Source organism: Bemisia tabaci, chromosome 3 (genome assembly GCF_918797505.1).
Source record: "Bemisia tabaci chromosome 3, PGI_BMITA_v3".
Taxonomy (NCBI): domain Eukaryota; kingdom Metazoa; phylum Arthropoda; class Insecta; order Hemiptera; family Aleyrodidae; genus Bemisia; species Bemisia tabaci.
The window spans coordinates 18,816,363-18,843,727 of NC_092795.1; the positions used below are offsets into that span (position 1 = coordinate 18,816,363).

The following is a 27,365-nucleotide window of genomic DNA, read 5'->3' on the forward strand; positions in this document are numbered from 1 at the left end:
GCGTGAATTCAAACCACCCGCTCATGAAAACTCAATGCTCTACGTGCTTCACATCGCGCGCTAAACGTTATCATGAACGTCTCTGCGATGAAAGAATCTGGCAACCTCAATCTTGACGCTTTGGCTCAGCTATAGCAAATTACTTATAGTCTGAAAAACACATGGTGGGAAATGAACATTGCTCGATTGAGAAGCTTGCTGAAACCGTTGTAGTGCACGATTTGACGATTTGATTTAGAGCTTTGAGTTTCTTGTGAGCGGACAGTTCAAGTTCCTCGTAACCAATGTGAAATAAAAACGTTAATATCTTCGTTAGGAGTTGGTTTCAGTAATTTTCGTTGTGTGAATCGTTTTTTACGTGAAATTCTGGTTAAGAATCATGTATCAGATTGCTTAAATTCGTACCGTGTCCAGTGGTCCATTGTCACTTTTCTGCAAACGGGCACAAGGCTGATAAACCTTCGTAAAATTTGAGATTCAGCAATGGATCAGTCGCGCTGGCCACGGAATCGTGTTTTGATGCTGGATTGTTGTGTATATCAGCCGAAAATAATAAGATCTGTCCTAACAGCAACTTTCTACGTTCGATATTAACCCAATTATTGCCCTTTGAAAAGTCAGGTTTTTGACGTCATCCACCTCGGTGGGGACACCCGTGGTTTTTTCCACCCTGCTTTAATCCGATTTTCACGTTGAATAACCAGTGCTAATGTGCGTCAAACCAATTGATGAAAGCAACATGAAAGAAACCAAGGGTATCACTACTGCGATGCGGGTGACGTTAAAAATCCAACTTTTCAAAGGGCGAAAACTGACAAACTCGGCTAAACTGAGCGGAGAAAGTTGTTGTTTGGACAGATCTTATGATTTTTACCTAATTTACACGAATCAATCATCAAAACACAATTATGTTACTAGTGCAATTGACCCATTATTATTCTCTTTGAAGCAGCAGGTAAGGAATCATTCTCGGGAAAAGGACCTTAACCTTGCTGAACAAGATAAAGGTACCTAAAACCATTTTTTTGGAAAGAGGGGGAAAAAAAAGATCGATCTTCAGCGCTGAATTCGTAGATGGCATCCGTTTTATTTCATCAATGGCAGATAATCCGGAAAATCTTGAGGAGAAACGTAATTTTCCTGGGAAATGAAGTTTTTAAGAGAGCGGTGAATGGTAGGAAAAGACGGAGGTAATTTTCGGATTCAGTGGCGTAACATACATTGGAAATACACCGATTGTCTTTTTGAGAACATTTCTCATTTTAACTGATACGAAATTTTTCCCGATCAAACAGTAGATTCGTCCATAAACTTAAACGCATCGTCCCTCCATTCGTATAATCATCATGGGAATAATAGATGGCATTTTCGGATATAGCTAAAAATCCAATAACAGGAAACGGTTTCTTTGATTCTTGCGTTCTTTGGGTTGTAGATTTGTGTAATGAAAAATTGAGATATAAATGTCACCACACACAAAAATGATTAACAAACAAAACACGGCGGGAAAAACAACCACAAGCAAACAAATCAGGAGTTCCTACAGTTTGAACTTTACATTTCAAATGTCATAGCTCTGAGAAAAAGCTTTTTGAAGTTTTACCTACCATAATTGGATTTTGCACCCTCTATTGGCAGAAAAACGAACTGAATTGAGCTTAAGTTATTTCTATGAGGTTCAAAAGAATGCACTCATCGAAAACTCAAATGCCGATTTATCCGCCCGACTTGTCAAAAGCCCCTCTTCTGAAAAATTCATTTCCGCGCCTAACCGTCTCCCTCCTCGTGCAAAAGGTCAAAAATTGTCAGCATGGTTGAATTTAGCAAACAATGTTTATTTTAGAGACATATTTCATCGCGAGCTCAAGACAATGAGAAGCGGCAACTCTGCTTACAAATTCAAAATTAAAGCTCTCATCAATTATTTATCAGGGTTGTTGTTTTTTCAGCTTTTCTAGGGCCAACCAAGGGAGGGCTGCGTTCATTACTCACGAAGAGACTGCACGTCAAGAGATTTCTCGGAAGTCTTGAGCTCCCTCGGTTAGCGCTCTTTTTCTCATAACCGCGAGGGCTCCTTCTTTAAAAGACCCTCATATTCTTATTACACTTAAAACAAATGTTGCTCTTTTGATATCTGTAAAAACGATGCGGCGAGATGCGCGCGGCTGGCAAAATATTATTACGTTTCCTTTTTGCTTTCGCGCTCGCCTTGCGGGAGAAGGAAATCATGCCGTCCCCCTTCCTTTCATAAAAAAAAAAAACCCCTAAAATTTCACTATGGCTCTGATATTCCTAGTTTTTAAAGCGCTTGATTGTTTTACAAAGTGATTAAAAAAAATAGTCTATTCGAAGTTAAAATTCAATAAACAATTTTCAGGGAACATATTTTAACAATGCTGTTCCTTCTTTCCGCTCATCAATTTTTTAGGGTTACAGAGTTTCGTTGATTCAAGAATAATAATTGTACTTCAAGGTTTTTGGACGAATCGGCGATAATTTCCAATTTGTATTTAGGAGTAGTAATTAATTCCATGTCAGCTCTTATTTCATCGGTTAAGTTATCTATGACATCGTCGATAATATTGGTGGGTAATTATGCCTGTCATTGGCGAAGCCACTGATTCGTCAAAGACGGAGCATGTGCTCCTGGGTCAGAATAAATTGGTTTGAGCTTGGTATAGCTAAAAACTTACTTTTTTTCAGCTTTTTACTTTGATTTTTGCAGTAATGAAGATTTTTCATCCTTATACTACCGTCAGACATTGCACTTTATTACGAGAAATAACACAGACACCAAGAGAAAAAATAGAGCAATAAAAATCCTCAAGAAAATACAAGAGAAGGAGTCAAATTAAAACTAATATCCATCAAGTTTCATTCAGGTTTGTTTAGAAAGTACCGGAGCCGCTATTTATTCTGCGAGTGACTGTCATACTCTGCGAATTTGTTCCAAGCCATCGTTATACTCCTTGCACCTGAAATGCTCCAGAAATTATCCCTTCTGTGACAAAATTAAATTTTAACTAGAACGTTTTACATCATTCTCTACTCTCGTTAATCATGAAAACTTGCCTCCGCCCTCAATGCCTCACGCTTTCTCCCGCCCCCGCTCTTCCTTCTCATCCCCATCCATCGCTTCCGATTCCCCCCAATCCCCAACCCCTACCCCCCACCCCCCGCCACGTCACCACTCCGGTTGCTCCTGATAACTCGAGTATTCCGGGCCACAACAGCTGGAGCTGGAAGTTCTCCAGGAGACGCTTCCAGAGAGGGGAAGGGCGGGGAAGGGGGGTGAATAAACAAAGCAAATATTAATCGAGACAACAAGCCCCAGAAGCGTATTTGCGAGGTATTTGTCATGAACCATCCCGTTTGTAGAGAGATGAATTGACTTTCTTTAAGCGGAATTGCTACATCTACCCCGGAGATTGGCTGCAAAATGTCTCGATTGAGGGAAGAATCCTCGAGGTTGCGCAGAAATTGGCACGTTGAATAATGTGAGACGACGGCTTTTGGCAGATATTATATAGGGCTGTCTCTCCAGATCATGCATCGATATTCGTGCGGTTGAAAACGTAAGCCGACCATCCCTGTCCTTTGAACTGCAGGTGTACTTGAGCATTTTTACTCTTGATGATTATGATATATTCATATATCATGATTATATGAATATATCATGATTATATGAATATATCATGATGATATTAATATATCATGATTATATTAATATATCATGATTATATTAATATAATCATTTTATTTAAGTGTTTCGTATTTTTCTTTAATTAAATATCTGAGCAATTAAAATTGAAATGTTATTGAAATTTCTGTACTGTTATATTTTTTGTGTAAAAATCTGTAAAATTATCTTACATAAAATTATTAGGCTTTTATTTTAGAAATTATTATGCGGAAAAAAAGGTTGCTCCGGAAACTGCTCCGAAAAACTTAAAGATCTAAAGTAAACCGATTTTTGTTATTATTTTGTTTATTGTCTTTATTTTTTATTTATTGATTGATTTTATTTTAAACCAACTTTATTTGGTCAGTTTAGGGAAGTGAAGTTTCACTTGACCAAAGCCTCTGTCAATCAGAATTGAAGTTAGATTTTATATGACGAAGACATTTACGACCAATTTTGAATTAAATTTGTAATTTTACTCTGGTTGCTGAAATATTCGACTACGAAGACCAAGTTTTTACCGATTTTGAAAGTAAAACTTCCAGTTACAAGGACCTCTCTGAAGAGACAATCGGATGATCGAAGCCGAATTGTGTTGCGAATAAGCGGAACTTCCATTCAGTCGCGGCTCAATATTCATCCTGATCCTTCAATTTTCCAGGTATACCATGAAATAACTTATACGCATCAGTACACTTAGAAGCGAATAATTCCAAGGAATGTATGAACCTACCGGAAAATATGTATTTATAAAATATTGACTGTGGAGAATTCTCCGTTGCGCAATGTGCATCGCCCGAATAACGCCAGCCAACAATAGTCACGCCGTTCCTAGAGATTTCAATGCTTATTACTCCCTATTTCCATGGATTTGAATGTCTTCTCGATTTTTATGATCGAAATATAATAAAACAGCTCATTCAAGCCAATTTAATATCATCCATTCGACAAAAACTGGATGAGCCCTGGATGAGCTTGAATGATCCATTTTCTCTAAGGTCTAAGGATCTAAGGTGAGCTCAGTTCATATAAATCAAATTATTCTGAGAGTAAGATATGTGCGCTTCTGGTCCTTTTATTTAGACAAAAATTGAGGGGCTCGGAGGACAAGCCGCATAAGTGCAGTTGTCGCTACTCCTTGGATCCTTACCCTAGTGGAAGTCGACCTTGTGCAGGTCCGTGCGGCGGAAGGCTACCCGCCCGGCAAGTGGTTGCCTGAAGTAGTTGCGGAAATGTTGTCACAATGTTACTGTCAAAAATAATGTTGCGGCAACGTTGCAGCAACGTTGTAGTCCCCGTCACCTCCCGTGAGTCCGTGCAGAGGGAAGCAAAACAAAGGCATAATTTCAGGAATCCCATCCTTCGCAGATGGTTGGACGAGGTGACGGGGACTAGCCTTCCGCCGCACGGACCTGCACAAGGTGGACTTCCACTAGGGTATGGCAGAAATAAAGTTCAAACTGACTTTTTGATGCTTAAAAATTGGAGCTTTGGATCGAATTTTTGACAGAAAATGCGTTAAGACTAGTTTTACTTGAAATCATTTGCATATGAATTTTTTTTAAAAACTGCACTTATGCATCCGCCTGCGCAATGTCCTCCAAGACCCTCGACTGTGATCCCTTGGCAAACGGAACGGAGCACTAATCGATTAATTTATTACAAAATCAATTTTCCTTTCTCCAACTTAAGAGTCTGGGAGCCTTTGCAGGAACGGGCAAATCGACTCAGGCACAATTTGGAGATTATCTTATCGAAGAGTTGGTTGAAACACAATATCAAAGACGCAATTAGTTACGAACTTGTTTTGAGCAATCCCTTATATTTTTGGGAGGAGACCAAGAAGATCTCTGAAGTGGACTGCATTTTGCAATTTGGAACTATACTTGGCTCAGTTAAAAAACGAAGTGTTGACGTTATTTTATGTTTTATTTTTCGGTCTTAGTCCCATTTTAAGTTGATTTTGTTTCAGAAACGACGTATGTACCATTAGTTTCCCTATCCACACGAGTGTTTTTATGGATGGACTAGAAATTGGACCACGTTTAACAGAGAGGAACTGAGCCACATCAGCTATTGCCAAATTTAACCGGACAATTTTATTTTTTACGAGAGAACGTTCGTGTGAATTCCTTTGAAAATTTTAAAGAATTTCCCTCGTATGATGCAAAAATTTACTTCCATTTGCACACAAATCCGCATAACCGTTTTCATGTTAATAATTAAATTGCCCTATAAAATTTGGTAAAAGCTGATATGGCCTTTCTGCTTAACGTGGTCCAATTGTAGTTCTTAATTGCAAAATGTAGTCCAATTGGTCCAGGGGCCCAGCCCCCCTCGATTCCGCCAAAGTCAGTGCATCGTGGTGTGTGCATATTTGTCTTATACAATGAGTGGATTGAGTTAAGGTTTATCTACAGCTCCGTGAAGTAAGAAATTTCTCCGCGCAGGAGGCGCCACCGCTGTGTTTTGATTTTTTGGCCCACGCTATTAGAGTCCGTACAGCTCCACGTGAGTCCTTGAGCTTTTATGAAAGTTAAAGGAATTTCTGTTTTAATTGAAGAGTCATTAGTTCTAGCCATAACATTCTTCTTACTATTGACACTAAAAACGACGTGGAAGGTAATTTCTGAAGCTCTGGAAATGATCCCAGAAAAAAGTAGGGTTAAGCATGATGACCTTGATGCAACCAATCGCGATTGATCGCTCTCAGCAGTTGCAGATATCTCTCTTCCACCGTGAGCTGTCTCTCTCGCGTTTACAGATATCCCGTGAGAGAAACTGGGATCAAGTTATAACTTTTATTATTAAACTTTCAGAGCTCGCGTTTGTTTCTAAGGATTCCAGACGTAAGCTGCTAGAACTTATGAGTCTTAAAATTTAAAATATCTATTGTGATATTTAAATAATCACTAATTTCGGAGTCGGATTTTAGCAACGCGACGTGGTGGATTTTTTCGGAACTACAGCTGAAGATTCACCTTAAAGGATTGATGGAAGGAGTACTCACCATTCGAATGATTTCCTCGTCGGTGACCCAGTAGTAGTTGGGGTCGGAATACAGCGATGGTGGTTTGTGAGCGAAGAAGGTGCAGTCTTGAAACGGGGGGTAGTGGTAGTGGGGGTAGGCGGGCAGGTGCACGAACCTGCGGGGCCAGCGCGGGATCGGCGGCTGCCGGCACAGGTCGTGCAAGTTCTCGTCGCTGGGCACGCGTCGTCGAACGCAGACGGACAGCAAACTCGGACTCCTCGTTCGACAAGACGAGTCCTGAAAACCAAAAAATTTTATGGTTTTACAAGGTAGAGAAATTGGACCCGGGAGGTTTTAGAGGCAACAGAGATGGACTTCTGGCGTAGATCCGCTGGTATTTCCAGAAAGGATCACGTCAGGAATGAGACGGTACGGGAGATCATGGATGCCAAACAGACCATCGTGTATGACATTATGACAAAACAACTCATTTGGTATGGTCATGTCTAGAGAATGGCAGGAGACAGGTTGCCGAAGAAGTTCCTTGACTGGGTTCCTCCTGGGAGAAGACGCAGGGGGCGCCCAATAAAAGGTTGGAGGGAAGGGATTGAAGCGGAAATGTTGAGGTGCTCATTCCCCCAAGATTTATGGTTTGAAAGAGAGCAGTGGAGGTTAGGAGTCGTAGAGCGCGAGGGAGTGCTGCAAAGCGACTTATATGTGTGTATGTAGAGAAATGGTGCTGGGTCCACACCATTTCGCGGGGAACACAAAGCCGAGAAATTCCAAAAATTTCAATGAGAACCGAAATGCTCGATTGAGCCAGTAGCGTGGCGTGCTTTGCGATACATCGATTGATCGGCCATTGAAAACTATGGAAAAGTATCGATAAACAGGGTGTTCGCTGCAAACACCTTAATAGTCGGACGTATTTCTGTCAAACGGAACTAAGCGCCATCGGAGGAGGAAGGTAGAGGGGGGCTTGGATTGGCGGCGGAATCGGGCGTCGGGCTCATTCCGTCCTATACTCGCAGTGCTTTTCCACGGCGCTTAGTTCCGTTTGACAGAACGCGCTATCCGGCATTCTAAATTCCTCAAAAGGAACTCAATTTGGCGCTTAGTTCCGTTTGACAGAAATACGTCCAATCGATTATTTACCACAGCTTCAAATAGGGAAATACCGATAGATCGCAAAACACGCCACGCCACTGGATTGAGTAGTCTGCTCAAGCCGTTGTAGTGCGCGATTTGACTCGTGTAGGGTATTGTATTTCTTGTGAACAGGCAATTCCAATTTCCCTCAACCTTTGTAAAAAAAAACCGATAATATCTTAGTTAGGAGTTGATTTAAGTAGTTTCCGGTGCGCAAATCGTGTTTTACGTAAAATTTTAAGTGAAGAATCATGTAGCAGAGTGATTTAATTCGTACCTTGTTCAATGATCCAATCAATCTAAAAAATCAATCATAAAGAACGTTCCTAACTTTTCTCGGAAAAAATATTTTCTCGGGAGATGCAAGGCAACATCGGAATGCTCATACGGCGGCGTGACGCATTGTAGCACCTACAAGACGGAAGAAATACTTAACGCATTGCGCGCACACCATGGTGCGCAATTTAGTCGTTATAATTTCTCGGTGTCAGACCCACTACTTGCGGTGCGATGAATATTTTTTGAGCTCTAATGAGAACCAGTATAAAACTGAGGGGGGTGGGGGAGTGTTTAGCTCAGGCAGCTTGCGTTAGAATATTAAGGTGAGGTCACGCCGAGAGATCTATAACGTTTCGGTTATTTTTAGACCTCCTCGGTGAATCTCACTCGTCAGTAAAGTTTCTCTTATAAATTTTTACTTAAGTCTCTATTGATTAAAGGAAATCAAGTCGAGCTTTTCGGCAATAATCAGTCAGCAAAGTTTTTGAATCACAACTGAACCACTAGGGCGTTTTTACACAAAAAAGCGCATTACCTCTGCGCCATGCGCCATTCAAGATCAACCATTAGTGTAATAGGATACGACTTTTTTGGCTGGTGGAAACTTGTGTAGCCACCGTTACATTTCCACGAAAAATGCAATCCATCGAAAGCTTACTTCGGCTCTAGCTAGCTGCAGACTATAAATGCAAATTGGGGCTTAGAGCTCCTTTTGCGAATCCTTTCAAATGCAGATGAGTCATATATAAAAGGCTCGCTTACGTCTTTTAAGGTTTTTGGGTAGAGGTGGTAGTACATTAATTTTTGTGAAGAATACTTAATACATTAATATTAGATACCAGATACATATTTAATTCATTTAACGGTGAGGATAAGAGATGGAAAATTCCATATTCACAAGAATAATCTTATGAGATCAGTAAACAACAGAGCAATTTAGACAAAACGCAAATCAAGTAAAATTTGAGGATTATCTGATTTAGTTGTAGACATTTTCTACCCCGTCTGAATTGACCAAGACTCATTTAAGATAATTTTTCATAAATAGCCAAGATGGATTTTGAAAAGATGATCGAATGAACAAATGATGAAAATCATTCACCTTGTTGCTCGGAAAACGATATCACCGTTAATTTGAGATCAACACTTTAAAAATCCCAAATGTATGAAGAAAACTCGATTCGATGTTCAGAGAGAGGTTAATTTTCCAAATACAGCTTCTTGGATCGAGCATCTTGTACTCTTTTTGATGATAGGGCAACTTGAAACACGTAGAATCCTCGTTCCTGTGGAAATTACGGAGCGTTTTACGGCAAAACTCAACTTTGGTCGTTTCGACCACTCACTAAAATTACTTTCTTTCTTACTTGAGAGATGAGACTCCTTACTCTCTTTTCACAGACCCTGTCTTTTTAAAATAAAGTTTGACATCAAAAGCTCTTTCGTAAGCCTTCGTTGAAGCACACGCACACCTGTGAATTGAGTAAATTGTGTCACGTGTATGAAGAAGTAGATGGATGTTTCTGCCTCCTTTTAGTCTAGGAGTGTTATTGCATCATATTCTGCATCAAAGCACTTGCATTGCTTTGGGAAAGCACGTACTTTTAGAAGTATTATAATATGGGAATGTACTGATTTTCTTTCTTATTGTCCATCTGTCGCAAGCAAATAGTCAAAGCAGCCATTTCATCAAATGCCTATAGGCAGATAGTCAAATTTTGATGGTTTACAAAGTCTTGTATGTTTTTGACGAGAAACTATTGAGTTTCCATTGTTTTGAAAGTAATAATTTATCAAAACTACCAACTTATCTTGTATTTTGCCCTCCAAATGTTCCTCACGTATTTTAACTTTCAGAATTTTAAAAAGTCGATATCATATGACATGCTGAAAATTCCGAGATGGGAGCTCATTTAAGGACTAGATGTAATTTATTTACAATCTTATGATGCAAATTTTTACAGAAACCCCTTATCAACATGAGAGAATAATTATTTTGTCTAAAATTAGCAAGAGAATCAGAATTTCAATCCAAGTAAGATTATTTGACTATTTGCCTCGGCATTTGACAAAATGCCTGATTTGACTAATTGCCTCCGACATATCCATTACACTCTTTTAGCAGAGGGCTTAAGTAGCCCTCAGTTGTAGCGTAACTGGCTTTTTTCGTTGTCATTGAAAATAAATGTTCTTTCCAGCTCAGCAAGTGCATAATTTTGATTAAAGAAGAAATTGCAGAGTTCGATGCAGGGAAAACAAGTTTAGATGAGCGGGCGGTAGAAAAGGTTCAACTTTTAGACAAACTGCAAAAAGGATATAAAAATAGGAGCAAAGAGATTAAAAGGGGTGAGCAAATATTTTCGGAGGCGCAGTGGTCTGTATAAACAAACACTGGCAAAACTGTTGTTGAAGCTAGCTCTCTTGTTTTTGGTTCAAAGACGCAACGATATTTGCAGACTGCAAGTCACCGGAGCCAATTTACTCTCAGTAGGTGTACGTTTCCCGTTTGTGAGAAGGAGTATTCTCTTAAAATGCTGCGCTATTCATGATATCCTGAAATTGGTTTTAGATGTCGAAGACTACTTCTCACCGGGTTCTTTATCACGGAGTCTCTGGCGTGGACGATGGTTTGGCCAGAGAAAAAGGTGACCGTTGCCAGATTTATTCTCCAGTAGCATTTTTAGTTTTGGCTATGGTTATGAATATTTGTCTGCGACATTTTCAGATACCGTGGTTAAGATTATAAAATTAGAGAAAACATGAATAAAAAAATATTTCTAACACTAAAATTTTCCAATTTTTAAAAATAAGATAAAAGAACTAAATCCATTAAAAGTAAAGATGTGAGTATTATAAATCTCAAAAAATTTTCAAAAATTTTGATTGAATGAGGCTAGGCCACGATTGAAAGTATTTATTCACAATTCATTTATTACACTGTATACATCACTGTCACTATCATCAATATTATCATTAAAAAACAAAACGGTGATAAACATTTTCAACCGCGGTCCGGTTTCAATCATTTATGATAAAATCCTAAGCAAATCACACATTATACGGCTCTGTACATATCAAAATGTTTGTTGATCAACTTACATTTCACTATGAAAAAAACATATTTGTGTTAAACTATTGATACTCGTTAAATTATTAATTAAAATTCAAAATGTGTGAGATTCGATTGCAAATAAAGTCTTCTGCAAAATTGAAAGAAAAATATTCAACAGATCGTGTCAATTCGTATTATATCAAAAGAAATTCGGCAATGTCCAAAAGTTCATATTATATGTTTCTTAACACGGCATCGCATCATAATTTGACCGTGTTAAGCAGAAAGGAACCAAGCCACATCAGCTATTGCCAAACTTAAGGTAAGCAATTTACTTTCTCATATGAAAACGGTTGTGCGGCTTTTCGTGCAAATTTCAGTGAATTGTTTTCAAAGTACAAAACAAATTCCTCAAAATTGTCAAAGGAATCCGCATAAACGTTCCATTGTAAAAAATTGAATTGCCCAGTTAATTCAACAAAAGCTGACGCTTGGTTCCTTTCTGTTGAGCGCGGTCCAATTAACTGTAACGACCGCATGCATGCGACTTATCGTGTGCCAAAGATATCCACTTTGAGTGTTGCATATACAAAGAATTGAAGGCAGTTTGGCTTTCTCTCGCATGACCATGGCGTTTCTGCCCTTTGTGGCTAATATTTCGGAAGCAAAGAGTGGTAAGACAAACCTGGTAACTAGAAAGGCAACCGAAGAAGCTGGAAGACTCGTGAACATGCTCGAGGACAGAGAGTTGCTTATCGTTGATGCAGTACTGTTCTTTGATGTCCTCTTTTGAGTAGGTCGAGGTGTCGATTTTGTTCCTCCGACTGAAGTAGTTTCGACGACTCGAGCCCTCGTCCTCAGATTCGTACGTGACTGGCTCATAACCGCAAATGTCCGCCTGAAAGACCGCAATTCACTTATTTACATACTACACTCAAGAATAAGTCTCTTGCAAACTTTTGCCACAACGAATAGGAGAGCTACGTGCCCCTTGTACGTGCTTGGGACGGTAATCGCTGGACAAGCAGGGTTCATGTCCTAATCAAAGGAGGAAGAGGAGGAGGAGGAGAAGGAGGAGGAGGAGAAGGAGGAGGAGGAGGAGGAGGAGGAGTTGGTAGAGGAGGAGTTGGTGGAGGAGGAGAAGGATTAGAAGAAGGAGGAGGAGAAGGAGGAGGAATAGGAGGAGGAGGAGGAGGAGAAGGAGGAGAAGAAATAGAAGGAGGAGGAGGAGGAGAAGGAATAGAAGGAGGAGGAGGAAGAGGACAAGGATCAGGAGGAGGAGAAGGAATAGAAGGAGGAGAAGGAGAAGGAATAGAAGATGGCGAAGAAGGAGGAGGAGGAGGAGAAGGAGGAGGATTGGAAGGTAGAGGAGGAAGAAAAAGAAGAAGAGAAAAGATTTTTCACCCTGAGAATGACTTTAAAGTCACGATAAATGCATCGAGAGGGTACGAAATTCTCTTTTGGGTATACTGGAAAAAAGGTACGGACTACGTAGAAATACCGTCCGTTCCAGGCTCAGAGGCCGAAAGCTCCGGATGCTGGACCCGTAGCTTCGATTTCTCCGGGTAGTACGCCCAGAACTTTTGGTCTCTGAGCCAGGGACCCGGGCGATATAACCATACAGCCCTGAAGTATGACCTCGGAGGTTTTCTTTTTCCAGTGTGGCGTAAAATACCCATTTCCGGTATTTTCTTATGTATACGGATTAGTGCGGGTGCGGCCGTCGAAATTAGCCTTCGTTTTGAAAAAGCCTTTAATGATCCACGAATTTTATCGGGGTTATCGAAGAAGTGAATGTCAAGAAAAACTGAGTTCAATAACAAGTATATAAGAATGAAAAGGAGAGAGGCACTTTCAGCAGGAGTTCTCCGAGAACCTTAAAATCATAACGTTTGACGGGCTCTTGAAAAATTGCCAAGATTTCTTACTCACCCCCAGAAGATGTATTTGAATAAATTATGTCCCCAGTGTAAGTCAACATCCATATAAAGCACGATCATAAAGGATGAATGAATCCCGTTACTATCTGACTCAACAAATCTAAGAAATTCATTCAGGATCTTAAAGGGTCATTTAAGGCGGGGCGTTACTATCCATCCATTACGGATCTGTTGGGAATATTGTATTGATTCCGGGCATCCTTTATCGCTGTAATACTATGCGCTTCTCCCAAACATGAGTATTTCTAACATAGGGACCGCGTTCAAGTATTACGTAACGCATTTGGGGGGGGGGGGGGTTGAGCCAGCGTTACAGTGCGGTACACGGGTGAGGGGATGGGGTCAAGCCCAGCGTTACGTACCAAATCCAAGCCGGGGGGGGGGGGGGGGGCTAAATATGAAAAGAACGTGCAAAAATTGAAAATCCCACCCTTCTCATTTGAACTCTCTCAGCGTTTTCTTGATTTTTTGGCAAATGGGGGAGGGAGTCGCGCCAGCGTTACTTACTTCAAAAGGGGGGTGTAGGGCTGCGTTTCGGGTGCGTTACAAGGGGGGAGGGGAAAGGGGGTCAAAAAATTGGAAAACGTGCGTTACATAACACTTGAACGGCCCCATATATACCTATGCCTGTTTATGTACACACATCGTTACTATAACAAGGAGCAAATATATACCTAAGTTTTTTTACGACGATTTTGAAAAGCAGTTTTCCAGTATGCCCATAGTAGCATTAGTACTTGATATTTATGTTTGATAACTGACGTTGGAAATATACGTCTCTTAGATTATACTTTATTCATGAAAATAAAAAGTCTCATACGTGGATTCCTTACAAAGAATTTAGAATGAGGATCGGAACACGATAAATATTATGGCTTATAAATGTCAGCATTTTGCCTAAACGACTATTGTCAGACGGTCTGTGTGCGTCAGATTTTCAGGACCCTCATTTTGTATATTCCACTCAACTTCAGCCTCATGGGAATTGAATTTAATAACAATGCCGAGCTCGCATGTACCATATCATGACTTTTCATCGTTTTAAAATGAGTCGGTCGGCGTGACTTTCCAATTGGAACAATCAATTCAACTTTTCTACGTCAGAATTGAGTCTCGTAAAAACGTTGCGTCAATCTGACGGCTATGGATCGTTGAGTCGAAGTTATAAAAACTTTTCTGGGCTCATAAAAGTTTCAGGTTTGAGTCAATGTTGACGGGAGCGCGATCAGGATACAGAATTTGGTCGGGGCTAAAGTGGTAGGGTAGTTTCCAGCCGTCACCCCATACTGTCAATGAACTTTCACCTCCTCGCCGACCTACCCTCGTTCTTGTCAAACCGAGTGATCTCTCCCGCGGGGCCAACTAGGAAATTGATTTAAGTGTGTCGAAATTAATTAATTAGAGATTTACAAAGTAAGAAACTATTTGTTCGACAGATTCCGATAGAAACACACTATACGGCTACGTGTTTTGTCTAAAATCAAATTTAAAGCGCCTTGTAATCGAACAAATTTCGGATTGTAATGGCAATGCATTAATTGCACGATTATTATTAATAGAGCTTTTTTGTGCCAACAGTTAAATTTTCTATGTTGAAGTAAGGTTGGAAACATTAGAAAGGTCGTCACAACTGGCAGTTAAATATTACCCTTCTAACACGTGAGCTCCATACACAGGGTTACACTTTTGTTGATTTATCACGAAGTTTTTAGAATTTATTCGAGCTATTTAAGTTATTGGAGAGAAATGTATGTCTTCTGCACGAGCGAATGTAATTCAATTCCAAGACTGAAAATGGGCATAAAAAATGACATTTTTTACAAAAATAAAACAGCATAATTCCTGTCTAATATTTTTCTGATTTTTGCGAGTAATCGGAAGAGACTTCAGTGAAATGCTCAGGCAAGAGCACCCTACTTATTTTTTTGTAAAAATGCAACTTAGGAGTGGAAATTTTGGTGCGCTCAAAAGTAGATACGGTTTTTTTTAGTTTGGGAAACGAGGCATTATTAGACCTTGTATCTTGTGCCCTTGCCAATTGCTATCTATTAGCAACGAGTTACCCTGGCTACTAATTATTCGACGATTTCCGGCTAATCGCACGACGTTCCTTCCTACCATGCCAGATTTTGACTCGATTTCTGAGTTCAGACTCAGAGCCAGTTAGAAGCTCTTCCTTCGCGCCTCCATCTTGAGCTCCCGAGATGTCTGCCGCAGTCGATGAACTCAACTCCAAAGGCTGAAGATGCACCAAGGGTGAGATGCCCTTAATTATAATTTAAGTCTGAAGCGAAAATGTCTAATTATTCACGAGACGGGCTTAACGGACGATTTTGCTTTGAAGATGAGCTTATCATCTCATGACTCAACGAGGCCTTTGACGAGAGCCCCATACGAGAAAAACGGGCAGCTGAGGGTGTTCGCTGTCAAAAGGCATTCAGGATCTCGAGAGCTTTCACGATCACTTCGATGAAAGAACAAGCTTAGCTGTGCGAGGCTGAAAATTAGTAAATTCTGCATCCGTAAGTCCCCCAATCTGTTAACAGCGTTAGGTTATCCTCGTTTCATATTTCCTGTAATTTAACGTCTCTGTTCGCCCTATATCCTATCCTATCTCTTTGCCAAAGGGCTCAGTGGGTGCATTATACATGCGTATGGAGGATGGATTAGAAAAAAATTATCGGTTCTCTTTACACTTTTTTCTATAAAATAAGCTCTAAGAACATGACAGTATTAGACGAACTCAAAAACAACCGCAGTATTAGCTGATGCAGTGAATGGCGACATCATGTAAATTAGTCCTATAAAATGAAGGATTACGTAGCTTGATGTCAGCGAGGTGTCAACAGGTTCCTCCGCTCATCAATGGTCATCTATCAAGGACGAAAATACGATTTGAAATCGAAGAGCGACCTGATGACACATGCAAGTATAGGTAGTCTATCCGCTGAGCTTTAGCTGTCAATTTTATTTGCCCGGTGCTTGAAAATCAGTGAAGAATTGCGTTGTTTTTGGCTCTGAAATTGCAGAGATATTCATTTTCCAGGAAAGTGCAGGGCGCGAGAGAAAGAGAGAATGAATGGCCGTGGGGATGAATTATGACTTTGAATATATGCTTTCGGTGCAGAAAATCCTCCGTTAAGACTAAGTGCGTTCAGTCGGTTGTTTTCCTCAACCGGGATAAAAACATGTCATGAAGAAATGCGCTTCGAGCAATTTGCGCCCTGCTTTGGTTTTGATTACTCTCATAAGTTATCTAGACTCAGAACGTTCCAAAGAGCCGAATAAAAGGATTATCAATTGATATTGGAGTTGGGAACAAGATAACATGTGTTTCGCCTACAGTGATTCAAAATCTCAACGTATAACAGTTTTTACTTCGAATGAAAAAACAGCGACAATATATATTATTTTAATGATCTATTAACAGATAATATTTGGTGCCTAAGTTGCGTATGCATGAGGATTTTATGTCGAAAAACACACATTAATATCCGAAAGAGTGCAATTTAAAATTCATTTTTTTCGTGGGCCAGACAATTGCTCAATAATTCCAAATTTTCGAGTTTCATACGGGGAAGATTAAAATTTCGTATAGCTGTCTCCCAAACCTGCATTACATGGAATACAAAATTCAACCCAGGTAAAAATTAGCGATACGAGCTGCGTTTCAAAATACCATAGAAGTTCTTATAGCCGACTAGAGAAGGCTATTGAAAATCTTATAGCTGGCTGTAGAAAGCCGAGCAAATCATATAGCCAGGCTATAAGAAGCTATAAAAAGTATACTGTCGAGCTACAGTTCCTATCGCCGGGCTTTACACTTTATCGTCATTGGCTTTAAAAGGCTGTACGAAATTGTGTAGAAATTTGTGTGCTTTGGAGATGATTAAGTTTGATACGGAACTACCTTAATATTTACAAAACACACATTATATTTTCCTTTAAAAATATTCTTTTTTCATCAATTAAAACGAGATGGTCCATGCCGAGTGTGCAATCATTTCAAAATCATGAGTTGAAAAACGCTGACTCCGCGAGATTAAATATTAGAGCCTAACAAAAAGCGGAGCGGGGACGCATTGGCGCCTACAAATCTAACAGGGATACTTCACGCATTGCGCGGCGACGCACTAGCGCCTACAAACCTAACAGGGATACTTCACGCATTGCGCAATGCGTGAAGTATCCCTGTTAGGTTTGTAGGAGCCAATGCGCGTTTCGCGCTCTCTGCCCGTCCCCCGCGCCGCAGCGTGTCACGGCGTCTGAAGCAACTATTTCACATCAGAGGTATTGCACAGTATCTTAAAAAATTGAAGGCGCTCCAACAAATTAAGAATGACAGGCATCCTTCAAAAGTACGGAGCTTTCCTCGCAAAATAAATCAAGATACTACGGCACAAAAAGAGAGCGGTAGTCCAAAAACTAACTATTTAGTAACGTTTAACATAAACTTTATCGTCTGGCTGTTGCTTAATCGCCATCGGCTATAAAAGGCTATAAGAAATTGTACAGCCGGCTGCAGAAGCTATTGTAAATCTTACAGCCGGCTTTAGGTTTATAGTATTTTGGAACACACATTCTACTGCCAATTTTTACCAGGGAAACCTTTAAAACGTCGGTTTTTCATTTTTGGGTTAAATGTTTTTAAAACTTTCCTTTTCTCAGTATAGTACTAATATCAAAAGTTTCAGTTGTTTAACACTAAACTCTCTTTTCCTATTGATACATTTTTCATGTAAACTAGTCTTACTTAGGTTTCAAGATCAAAGCGTTGGGAAAACTTGCGTAAAAATTTTCACCTATAGAAGGTTGTACCGGAGTTTTTTGAAGCACCTAAAAAGACCTCCGTAAAGTACCGTCGTTAACGATCTATAAAAAATAACAATTGACAAGGTTAATACATATCATGGATACCCATATTGCATAACAGAAAAAATCCAAAGGCGATCTAGTTTTTTCGATATCCCTTGCAACGCGCATAAGGCGCGAGACTTTTCACGCCATTACGCGAATTTACAAACAAATTTGGAGGCAAAATGCTGCTTAAATCGTCCACCCTACATAGTGTAGTGTGAGCACTCATGCAATGGTGATAACTCCGGCAATAAATGTACGTAGCTCACTAGTGACATCTTCTAAAGTCATAAATTAAGCAGAGAGCGGTGTAATTAAACACGGTGTCGTAAATCCACTGCCCACCGCATCGGTCAAAGGTATCTAAGAGTTACAACGCGCATAGGTACACATCCCAACTTAACTCGAGCTGTTAAAACTTAAACTCAGGTATTCTAATTTAAATATCCACTAATTCTGTTATTTTCTATTGTTGAAAGGCATAAAATGTTTTTCAAAAACGTCATAAACCAGCTATAAAATGCTGACATTTTTAAGTTTTTTTTGCTTTTCTCTTTCCTAATTTTATTCAGAAGATGTTTTTAATCGTGGTTCTCTTGAAATCTGGTGATAAACAGCCTCAGGTGAATCTTGCCTCAGGTTGAAGGAAGTACATTATGGACCAAGTTTAATCCAAATGCACCCAGTCGTGTCAAGTTTGAACCGCGAGAAAGATTTTGAGGTTTTCTTCTTCCAATTTCACACACAAAGTTTAGCGACTATTTTCAGGCTCAAAATATTTTTTTCCGACTTGGAATTTTTGACAAGAGAAGATTTACAACTACTCCTAAGTCGTTTCTACCAATTACTGACATGCCACTCCTTTAGCACTTCCGTGCGCTCTGCGACACCCAACCGCCGCTAATAGCAATCCTGCCAGTGCTCCCATGCACCCGCGGCAAATCGTATTTCTTCATTTCCTACCTTATTATTTCAATCCACGATTTGGCAAGTCCTACGTCATTTCTTTCCCACCAAAATGAAAGGTGCATTAAATTTAATCCTTATGAATTTGAACGAAACCAAATATTCCCAAAAAATATCAAATGCATTTGGATTTGCTTATAAGTTCGCTGATAAAAATGAAAAAAGTAGGGTAAATTAGGATTTTGAGCTATTGGAAGTCAGAAATTTTGATCATTTGATGTGCTCTAAGTTTCAGATTCGTTAATATGTTCAAGAAATTTAATTAAATATCCTGGCTTAGTGAATATCGTGTATACTCTAAGAATATGTATTTTTACTTATGTATGAAATGCACAAGTTTCCCCTCTCCTGATCAAGTTGTGAATAATTCCCTCCCCATTAATAACACACAGACCCAGGACCATTTTATTGAAGGTTTTGTTTCAAAGCAATGCGCTAGGCAAAATACTCCAGCCATTGTTGGTGCAATAAATTGAATCTATATAATGAATAGATTCATATCCGCATGCTTCAATTTCGGATGATTAAAACGTATTGTTTAAAGTTATTTGGAGCGAATGATTTCGCGTTGAGAGCAGAATAAAGTCAACCCTAGCTGCTGAGTGTATTATGTATGAATGGGGTGAAAGATAATGCTGGTGTTTCCCTTTTTTTATTGAGCTATTTTTTCTCGGCTATTCGGAAAATTCTCAAATTCCAAATTCCCCAAATAATTATATTCAAAATTTTCTAATGGTGTGCTTTTGAATAGCGAACCGTTATCTGAAAGTATGAGTCTTAAACATTTTGAAACCACTCATATGACGCAGACGCATACATACATATTAATAATGTGCCCATTAACTTTTCACCCAAATAAACTTTAAATAATGCATTGAAAGTTTATTAAGGATATAAAAAAGAGGCTCGGATGTACTTAAACGTAGGTCCAGTTACACGATCAAATTGAGCCATCAAATTGGGCCTCTCATTGGTCGCATTCAGATTTGAATGTGATCTCAATTTGATCGTGTAACTGGACCTTATACAATAAATCATAGAATTGACCTTAGAATTTTTAGGTTCAGTAAATATGTACACAGTGTTATGATACATGAATTTTATGTTGAAGGACAGTGAATAGCTAGGTGGCACAAATTACATACTTGTATTCAAAGAACATGGAGATGGACGAAATTGAAAGTACAGTTAATTACAAATAAGCCGGCAAAAGTATAGGAATATTAAAAGAAAAAAACAATTAATGAGAAATTTTCAGCACGGTACAAGCCACAAACAAGTTTGTGCAATTACGAAGGTTTACGTCCTTTCCCAACAAGCGACGAAAGTAAGCTGCAGCTATTTTGAATATTAAAATGAGATACAATTTTATAATACTTACTTGTGTTGATACATGATTACAAGTTTCGTTGATGGGGTCCCTCATTAACATCGGCACCTTCGAAACTGAAAAATAAAGTACAAATTCAAGTTAACAAATGATGAAATATAAGTCCAATTTGATTTAATTATAATAAGACCAGCGAAATTTAGCAAAAGCTAAACGTATTTCCGGAGTAAGTACTTTAACTTAATTTTCGGGTAACAAACAAAGCACAGCTCATCATAACCGATCATCCCTTCAAAAATCAGTATCGAAGTGGTATAATACGCAGACATCTGACTTGTACTGTGGAATATACTGCCAGGTTAAGGAAAAACGCCGTATGGACATTTAAGAGTTGCCAGATTTCCTCTCATAAAATGTTAATTTTTTAGGAGAGTCTCAAATTTTTAGATAATTTTGATTCAATTGCCAAAACAATTATCTGAAAAATTGGAGAAATTACATTTTTATAGTTCATCGAAAATTTGTAATTTAGCAGAGGAAATACGGCGACGCCTAATGGCTCATCCGGCGTTCTTTCTTAGCACGGAAGTACTCAGGTGCCGTCAGAATTGGACCGCGTGAAAGGTGGTTTCACGATAACTGGAATAGTTTTGTCGTCGTAACAGACACCACATTTTTCGGTCAAATTTTTAGTAGTAATAATGATCACTCGGATTTTTTGCATTAATCTACATAGGGTTACGTACTATAACGCTTTTCAAAGATTTATCGTTCTATTTTTCAATTTTAATATATAAATGGCTGAAAATGTGCCGTCTGTTATGCTAACTTTTTACCGCGTAAGGGACAGCACATTTTCGGTCATTTACATAATATTAATTAAGAAGTAGAGCAATAAATTATTAGAAAGCGTTATAATACGTAACCTTTGAAGATTAATGTGAAAAAATTCGATTGATCATCATTTCTACTAAAAATATAACCGAAAAATGTGTTGTCTGTTACGGCGACAAAACTATTCCAGTTACCGTGAAACCACCCTTAAGCAGAAAGGAACAAAGGCACATCAGCTATCGCCATTTGAAGGAGCAATTTAATTTTTTACATGAGACCATTTTTGCAGATTCCTCAAAATATGTTCAGGAATTCGCTTCGTGCTACGCAGAAAATTCACCGAAACTTGCACAAAAATCGGCACCACCGTTTTCATGTAAAAAATTAAATTTCCCAATAAAATTTGGCATCAGCTGATGTGCCTTGGTTCATTTCTGCTTAACGCGGTGCAATAGAGAATTTGCAGGTGTCTGAAATTTGTTGAATTTTGTGTTTAGGTGGAAACTACTGATTGAACTGAACATGAGGATACCCTTGGTTCATGAATTGAACAATTATTGGAGAAGATATGACAAAATGATCTAATCTGCTAAAATGCATGTGTTTAAATGGGAAATGCCGCCAGATGACGTCACTAGGCGGTGCATTTTCTCACTTTTAAACATATTTTTATACTATCTCCCACATCAGAAAAAAATTATAAAAAAATACTGTGAAATCAGCTCTTTAAGCACTTTCAGATGAAGCAATAAAAAATGTGCATGCAAATTCTCCATTAGTCAGAAAACTGGAACTCAAATTTGTCGACCTAACTTGACAAAAGCGCTCGGGCAAAAAAAAGAACTCGTGTACGTGCACCTGGGGCCGTTTTCTCGGGGACGGTCACAGTATGTTTGCAAAAGTTTCAACCCGGGAGGATGCAACTGACGGCAAGGAACCGTAAGTAGCCGGCGCGGCGCGGCGTAAAAGGGTCGGGCACGGTGGAAACAGCGAAGCGGCGCGCAAGCACGGAATCGAATTAGGTTAGGGTTCTCGATATTGGGGACAACGGAGCGGCGGAAATTGGGTTACGAGGGGTCTGGCGAGATGAACGGTGCAAGTCTGGGGGCAGGGGGTCAAAAGCAGGGTGACATAGTCAGACGTTGCAACTTGCAGCCCGTACACGCTCCCCGGTTCAATGTCACACCCGTCTCGCGGGTTCGGGCTCGGCAGCGCGGCGTTAGGCGGCGTTAAGGGGTGGAAAGTGAAATATGAGGGGGAGCCGGAGAAATTCCATCCCGCGCTAACGGAAAACCCCATATGAACCTTTAAAACTGCCGAATTTTTTTTGATGTGCATCATATACATATTTTTGTTCTATTTTCCTCGTTTGTGATTCGCTGTGAAGCGTCTGAAAACGTCAAACAAAAATATGCATATGTTGTGTCGAAAATCAGTATTATATCTACGGTGATTTGGCAACGTTCAAGTGAAAAAAGAAATAAATACCATTCCGCGCTATGGAAAAACCCTGTATGAGCCTTTAAAAATTTTCGAATTTCGTTTGATGTGCATCGCGGATTTTCTCAGATATTCCCTTTTCCCCCCTTATTATGTGATTCACTGTAAAGTGTCTGAAAATGACAAAGAAAAATATTCGTAACTTGTCAAAAATAAATATTATATCTACGGTGATTTGGCAACGATAAAGTGTCCATACTACGTTTTCAGCAGTTTACAACTCGGGACGCAACCTCATTTTCATCGCAAATTTAAAAAAGGTGAGGAGCCATCATAAAACACGTAACGCTGTTTTCCTGATTTTATGACCGATCTCTTTAAAGGTATTCGCAACGATGACTCGGACCCCATCTCCCCATGTAAAATTTGCTTTGACCCCCCCCCCCCCCCCCAATCCCCGCCCCTTTATTTTCAACAAATAAATGAAAATCGGAAACATGTTAAGTGACGGATCTACTTAGTAATTCAATAACTTCAGTATGACAGAATTTAACTTCGCAAACGCAACACCTGAGGCCTGGTGTCTCACTATGTCCGTTGCAATTTTTATAGTGCTGTTTGAATAGTCTACAAAACCTGGCATCGCCGAGTGCGATAGAGTCACCATTGCGGTCATAAGCATTCACAGCTTTTTGCAGTTTAGATATGCAAAATAGGTGTGTTTTTTTTTCGCGGCTGAGTAACTTAATTTGTCTTGCAGTTGTCATATGGCCGCGATAAAGCCGCTATTTAACTTTTAATGTATCGAAATTAAAGAGGGGGTCAGGGAACCTCATTTCCTCAAGTATACGGAATGTCCTTCCGTTTTTATTGTTTTAAAATATTCATCATTACAAACGGTAATAGTCCTCTCTTGTCCAGGCTATTTCTAGGGATCTAAAAGGGTTGAGCAACTACGTCAATAACGTCGCCGATTGAGCAATTCTTCTTGAAATTCTGATTTATTTAAATTTTCGGCTGTAGATAGATAATGATGTTTAAATTAGCCTATTGCCTTAACGTTTTTTGATGGAGATTTAGGTTTTGTATTTTACTCGCACATTGACTAGTGGAGTGCCTTCTCAAGATTTACCAAGAAAAAAAGTGAACAAAATCAATGACAAATTGTATAGCTGAATCTTTTATTAATTAACCGAATTTAAATCTTATACTGTAAAAGGCCATAAAATATTTAACGCAAAAAATTGTTTTTTTCTACGCCCCCTTCTCTCTGTTAAAAACTCATAGCACAGTGCAGTAACCTCTCCCCTCCCCTTAAAAAATTAGACGAAAATCTGTCCAGCGCCCCCCTTCATACTTTTAGATTGGCTTTTTTCGATGAATTTCAGATGAAAAATCAACACCTCGCGTTGATTTTTCATCTTCAATAACCGAAAAATTGGTGATGCACGGCAATATCAGTTTCACTGAAAAAAAAATCTGGTAGATTTTACCATACTTTGACACAGTGATGAGAGTATGGTAAGGAAAAACTCTACAGGTCTATAGACTCTATAAGAGCATTTACCATGTAACGGTATGTATCAGCAGAGCTCTAGTGAATACTACCATAATTCTGGTTAACTTCACAAAATTGTATCACTGTGTTAAAAATCAAGTAGACTTAAAGTAGATATAACCATAATTTTTTTTTTCAGTGTTTACGTAACGTCTTCTCCTTCTCCACGTAACGCACCCGTGACAAAAACTCAGCCCCCTCCCCGACCTTCCACCCAAGCAGCGTTACATATTTAACGAACGGTCCCAAGAGTGCGCCCGTGGGGACTCCATCCGGTATAAGCAGGGTACCGAGCAGTGGAAAAAATGGAATCAATCGTCGATGGGGCAACAGGGCCGTCACCATAGAGACAGGGAGAGCCACGTGGGACACCGTTCTGTGGCGGTGGCGGAGGTGCTGGGCCAGGGCGGGGCGGGGCGGGGGGGGGGGGGGTGCGCGCCCCCGATGATCAATGCGCCCATCTCCGTCCCTCGCGCGCGCTGCACGAGGTCGCCTCATTCGCACTACCCCGCTCGTCAGACTTCTTGCGCCTCCGGAATCGTGAATGCAACAACGCCGACAAACGACCCGAACAAAAAGCGCCGCACCCTGCCTCGCCCGCCCCGCAAAAGAGCATGCGACCCCGACGTCGCCGACCGAGCAATCGTCCTGGAAATTCGTGTAAACCTCACTTTCATTCATCCGTCCCTTCCCGGTTCGTGCGAATTTTTACGTCGAGCGGCAAAGGTGAAGGACCAGTTCTACCTAGAGTCCCTTTATACTGAGGGTCAAGACAACACCCCCTCATGGAGTCACAAACAGGAATAAAGATTACAGAAATTGAACGTTTTTTGAAATCTTTGATCGGCTCATTCTCAAATTCCTTTCTCCGTTCCCCCTCTCATTCCGTTTGTTCCTTGCCGAACCCTTAATTCCCTGGTCCATTCCAGATTATAATCTTTGCAATCGGTGAAAATGTAATCTTTATTCCCGTTTGTGACACTGTGAAGGCCTAAAATACGGGAACCAATCACAAATGGATTCACATTGTCTTGACTCTCAGTATAAAGGGACTCTAGTTCTACTGCGTAAGAAAAAACGCCGTATGAACCTTCAGGCGTTGCAAAATTTCCTGGTAAACTTGTGAATATTTTTTTCCAATTTTTCAGATGATGCTGTTTGCAATTTCGCCTAAAGCTCCTGGAAATTTCAAGGGAAAATATTCATAACTTTCCTCAAAAATAAACATTTTACTGAAGGTAATTTGGCAACTCTCGAATGTTCATACAACGTTCTTCCTTAGCACAATAGAGTTGGAAATTAATTTATTGTTTCGAACAATGCTCAACTCCGAGAGAGGAGGGTGGGCAAAGATGATGGGCCGATTATAAATTAATGAAGGGTTTTGAATAGTGCTCAATATTCGGAGAGAGATTGGTGGGATAAAATCAAAATGTTAAAAAGTAGACCAAAAGGTAGTTGAAACAGTGGATGTTTCGAAGTAGAGCATATCCAGAAATTGGATCGCGTAATAGGGATGTCAAAAATCGGATTGTAAACCCCCTTTCTTTCCCCATAACGTACTCATAATGTCCTTAAAAAGGCGTAACGCTTTCCTTGAACTTTACCATAGACCTCTGTTAACAGCTTTTTCATTGGTGAATAACAGACGGGAAAAAGTAATATTGCTCATTTAACAATTTTGTACCTAGTTAAATAGTGTCCGATATGTTTCAATGTAGATTTTACAATAAATAAAAGCTAATTTAATTACCACCGTGATTAAATCAGCCTCCCGTTATCGTAAAATGTACATTTAAAACATGCCGGGCATATTTTTAGACGATTTAATTGTTAAATCAGCAATCCATTTTTTGCCGTGTAGAATGGAGGTGAAAACGGAAGAGAAATAACGGAGAAAAGAGAAAACTCAAAAAACAGTAGAATAAAATAAGGAGGAAAAGCAAAAATGAAGATAAATCCACCTCAAGAAAAAAGTAAGACAATACAGAGCATAGTATTACTTAAGACAGTCCTACACTCCCTCTCTCTCTCCCGTGTCCTCCGTGTCCCAAGCTCAGAGCCCCTCCTCCTTGCAGTATCTTGTAATTTATGAACAACCGCCGTATGGAAGAGGACGATTTAAAGCCCAGCACCAATCCAGTTCTTTAAAAAAATGGCGTGACTATTTGAGCACTGGAGAAAAACACATTGGATCTAGATTCCAGACTCTTAAAAACGTCGACAAGAAAAAATACTCTTGATTCAATCAGATTTAAGCTTAAATCAAGAACCCAGCATCTTAATTTAAGCGGAATTCTTTTTGATTTAAGCTTAAATCTGATTGAATCAAGAGTATTTTTTTCTTGTCAATGTTTTCAAGAGTCTGGACTCTAGATCCAATGTGTTTTTTTTTCCAGTGAGGGCAAACATTTCTGTCAAAAAAACTCCGAAATTCAAGAGATGGGGGTCTGCTGAGCGTCACGTAATTCACAAGGGCTCGACCGGGTTGTTCGGGGTTGCGATATCCATATCCGCATATTGATAGGGGGTAGGAGGGTAGGGGGTAGGGGGCGATAAAAAAATGAAAAAAAGGGCGCTCAAATACACCAGAGGTGGAAAAAGCCGAGTGTTTGCCCGTCGGGATTCGAGCCGGAGCAACTTTCGGACATGCCGTCGGCGTGAATTTCAGCGGACTTATTGATTTCCCGCCAAATAGCGATTGACGACGGATTTCGACCGTATTCTCGGCTTTGAGATGCACAACGGGGCCTGAGAGAGGGTTTTATTGTCTGCTCAATGTCTGAATTTATTCATACCGTCCCTAGTCGAAAAGTCCTGAATTCACATACTGCACACCGGTCGTGGCCCCGCTGTAAAAGAGCAGCGCTCTGCCTTCGCTGGTCGGGCCAGTCAGGTTACGGATCCTAGATCCGAATACCGTCGATAACACCCAAAAACCCGCCCTACATTTGGATTGCATTTTGCAAAAAGGAACCACTAGCATTGCAATGATGCTAAGATTGTGCAACTTCATCTTTGGATGTTTTTTAGCCTTACCCGTTTTCTTGTGTATTTAGTTGAATCAATCGGGCTATTTTCAGGGCCGGATTTACTTACTTGTCGCGCATGGGCCGCCTGTATTTTGCCGCCCTCTTTTCATTCATTTTGAAACATCAATAAAAACCACCAAAAGAACGTGCCAGAGGGGGCGGGGTGCGGAAGACGCGTTGACTCGTGTTGGAAACATTTTTTGCGAAAGCCCTGTCAACACTATTAACAAAAGTTTACGGCACTAGGCGCGAAAGTTAAGTTCCGTAAACCTATC

The 27,365-nt window shown here is 39.9% G+C and overlaps 1 protein-coding gene across 2 annotated transcripts in view; it reads right to left on the bottom strand.

The window, feature by feature from the left end:
* Positions 1–27,365, bottom strand: part of LOC109044203 (uncharacterized) — a 148,938-nt gene that overhangs the window by 71,103 nt on the left and 50,470 nt on the right. For both annotated transcript variants that reach the window (XM_072297959.1, XM_072297960.1), the window contains exons 3-5: positions 20,278–20,342; positions 11,819–12,031; positions 6,693–6,950 (exon numbers count right to left, since the gene is read on the bottom strand). In XM_072297959.1, coding sequence (XP_072154060.1) covers positions 6,693–6,950; positions 11,819–12,031; positions 20,278–20,342 — 536 coding nt within the window. The remainder of the gene's footprint in view (positions 1–6,692; positions 6,951–11,818; positions 12,032–20,277; positions 20,343–27,365) is intronic.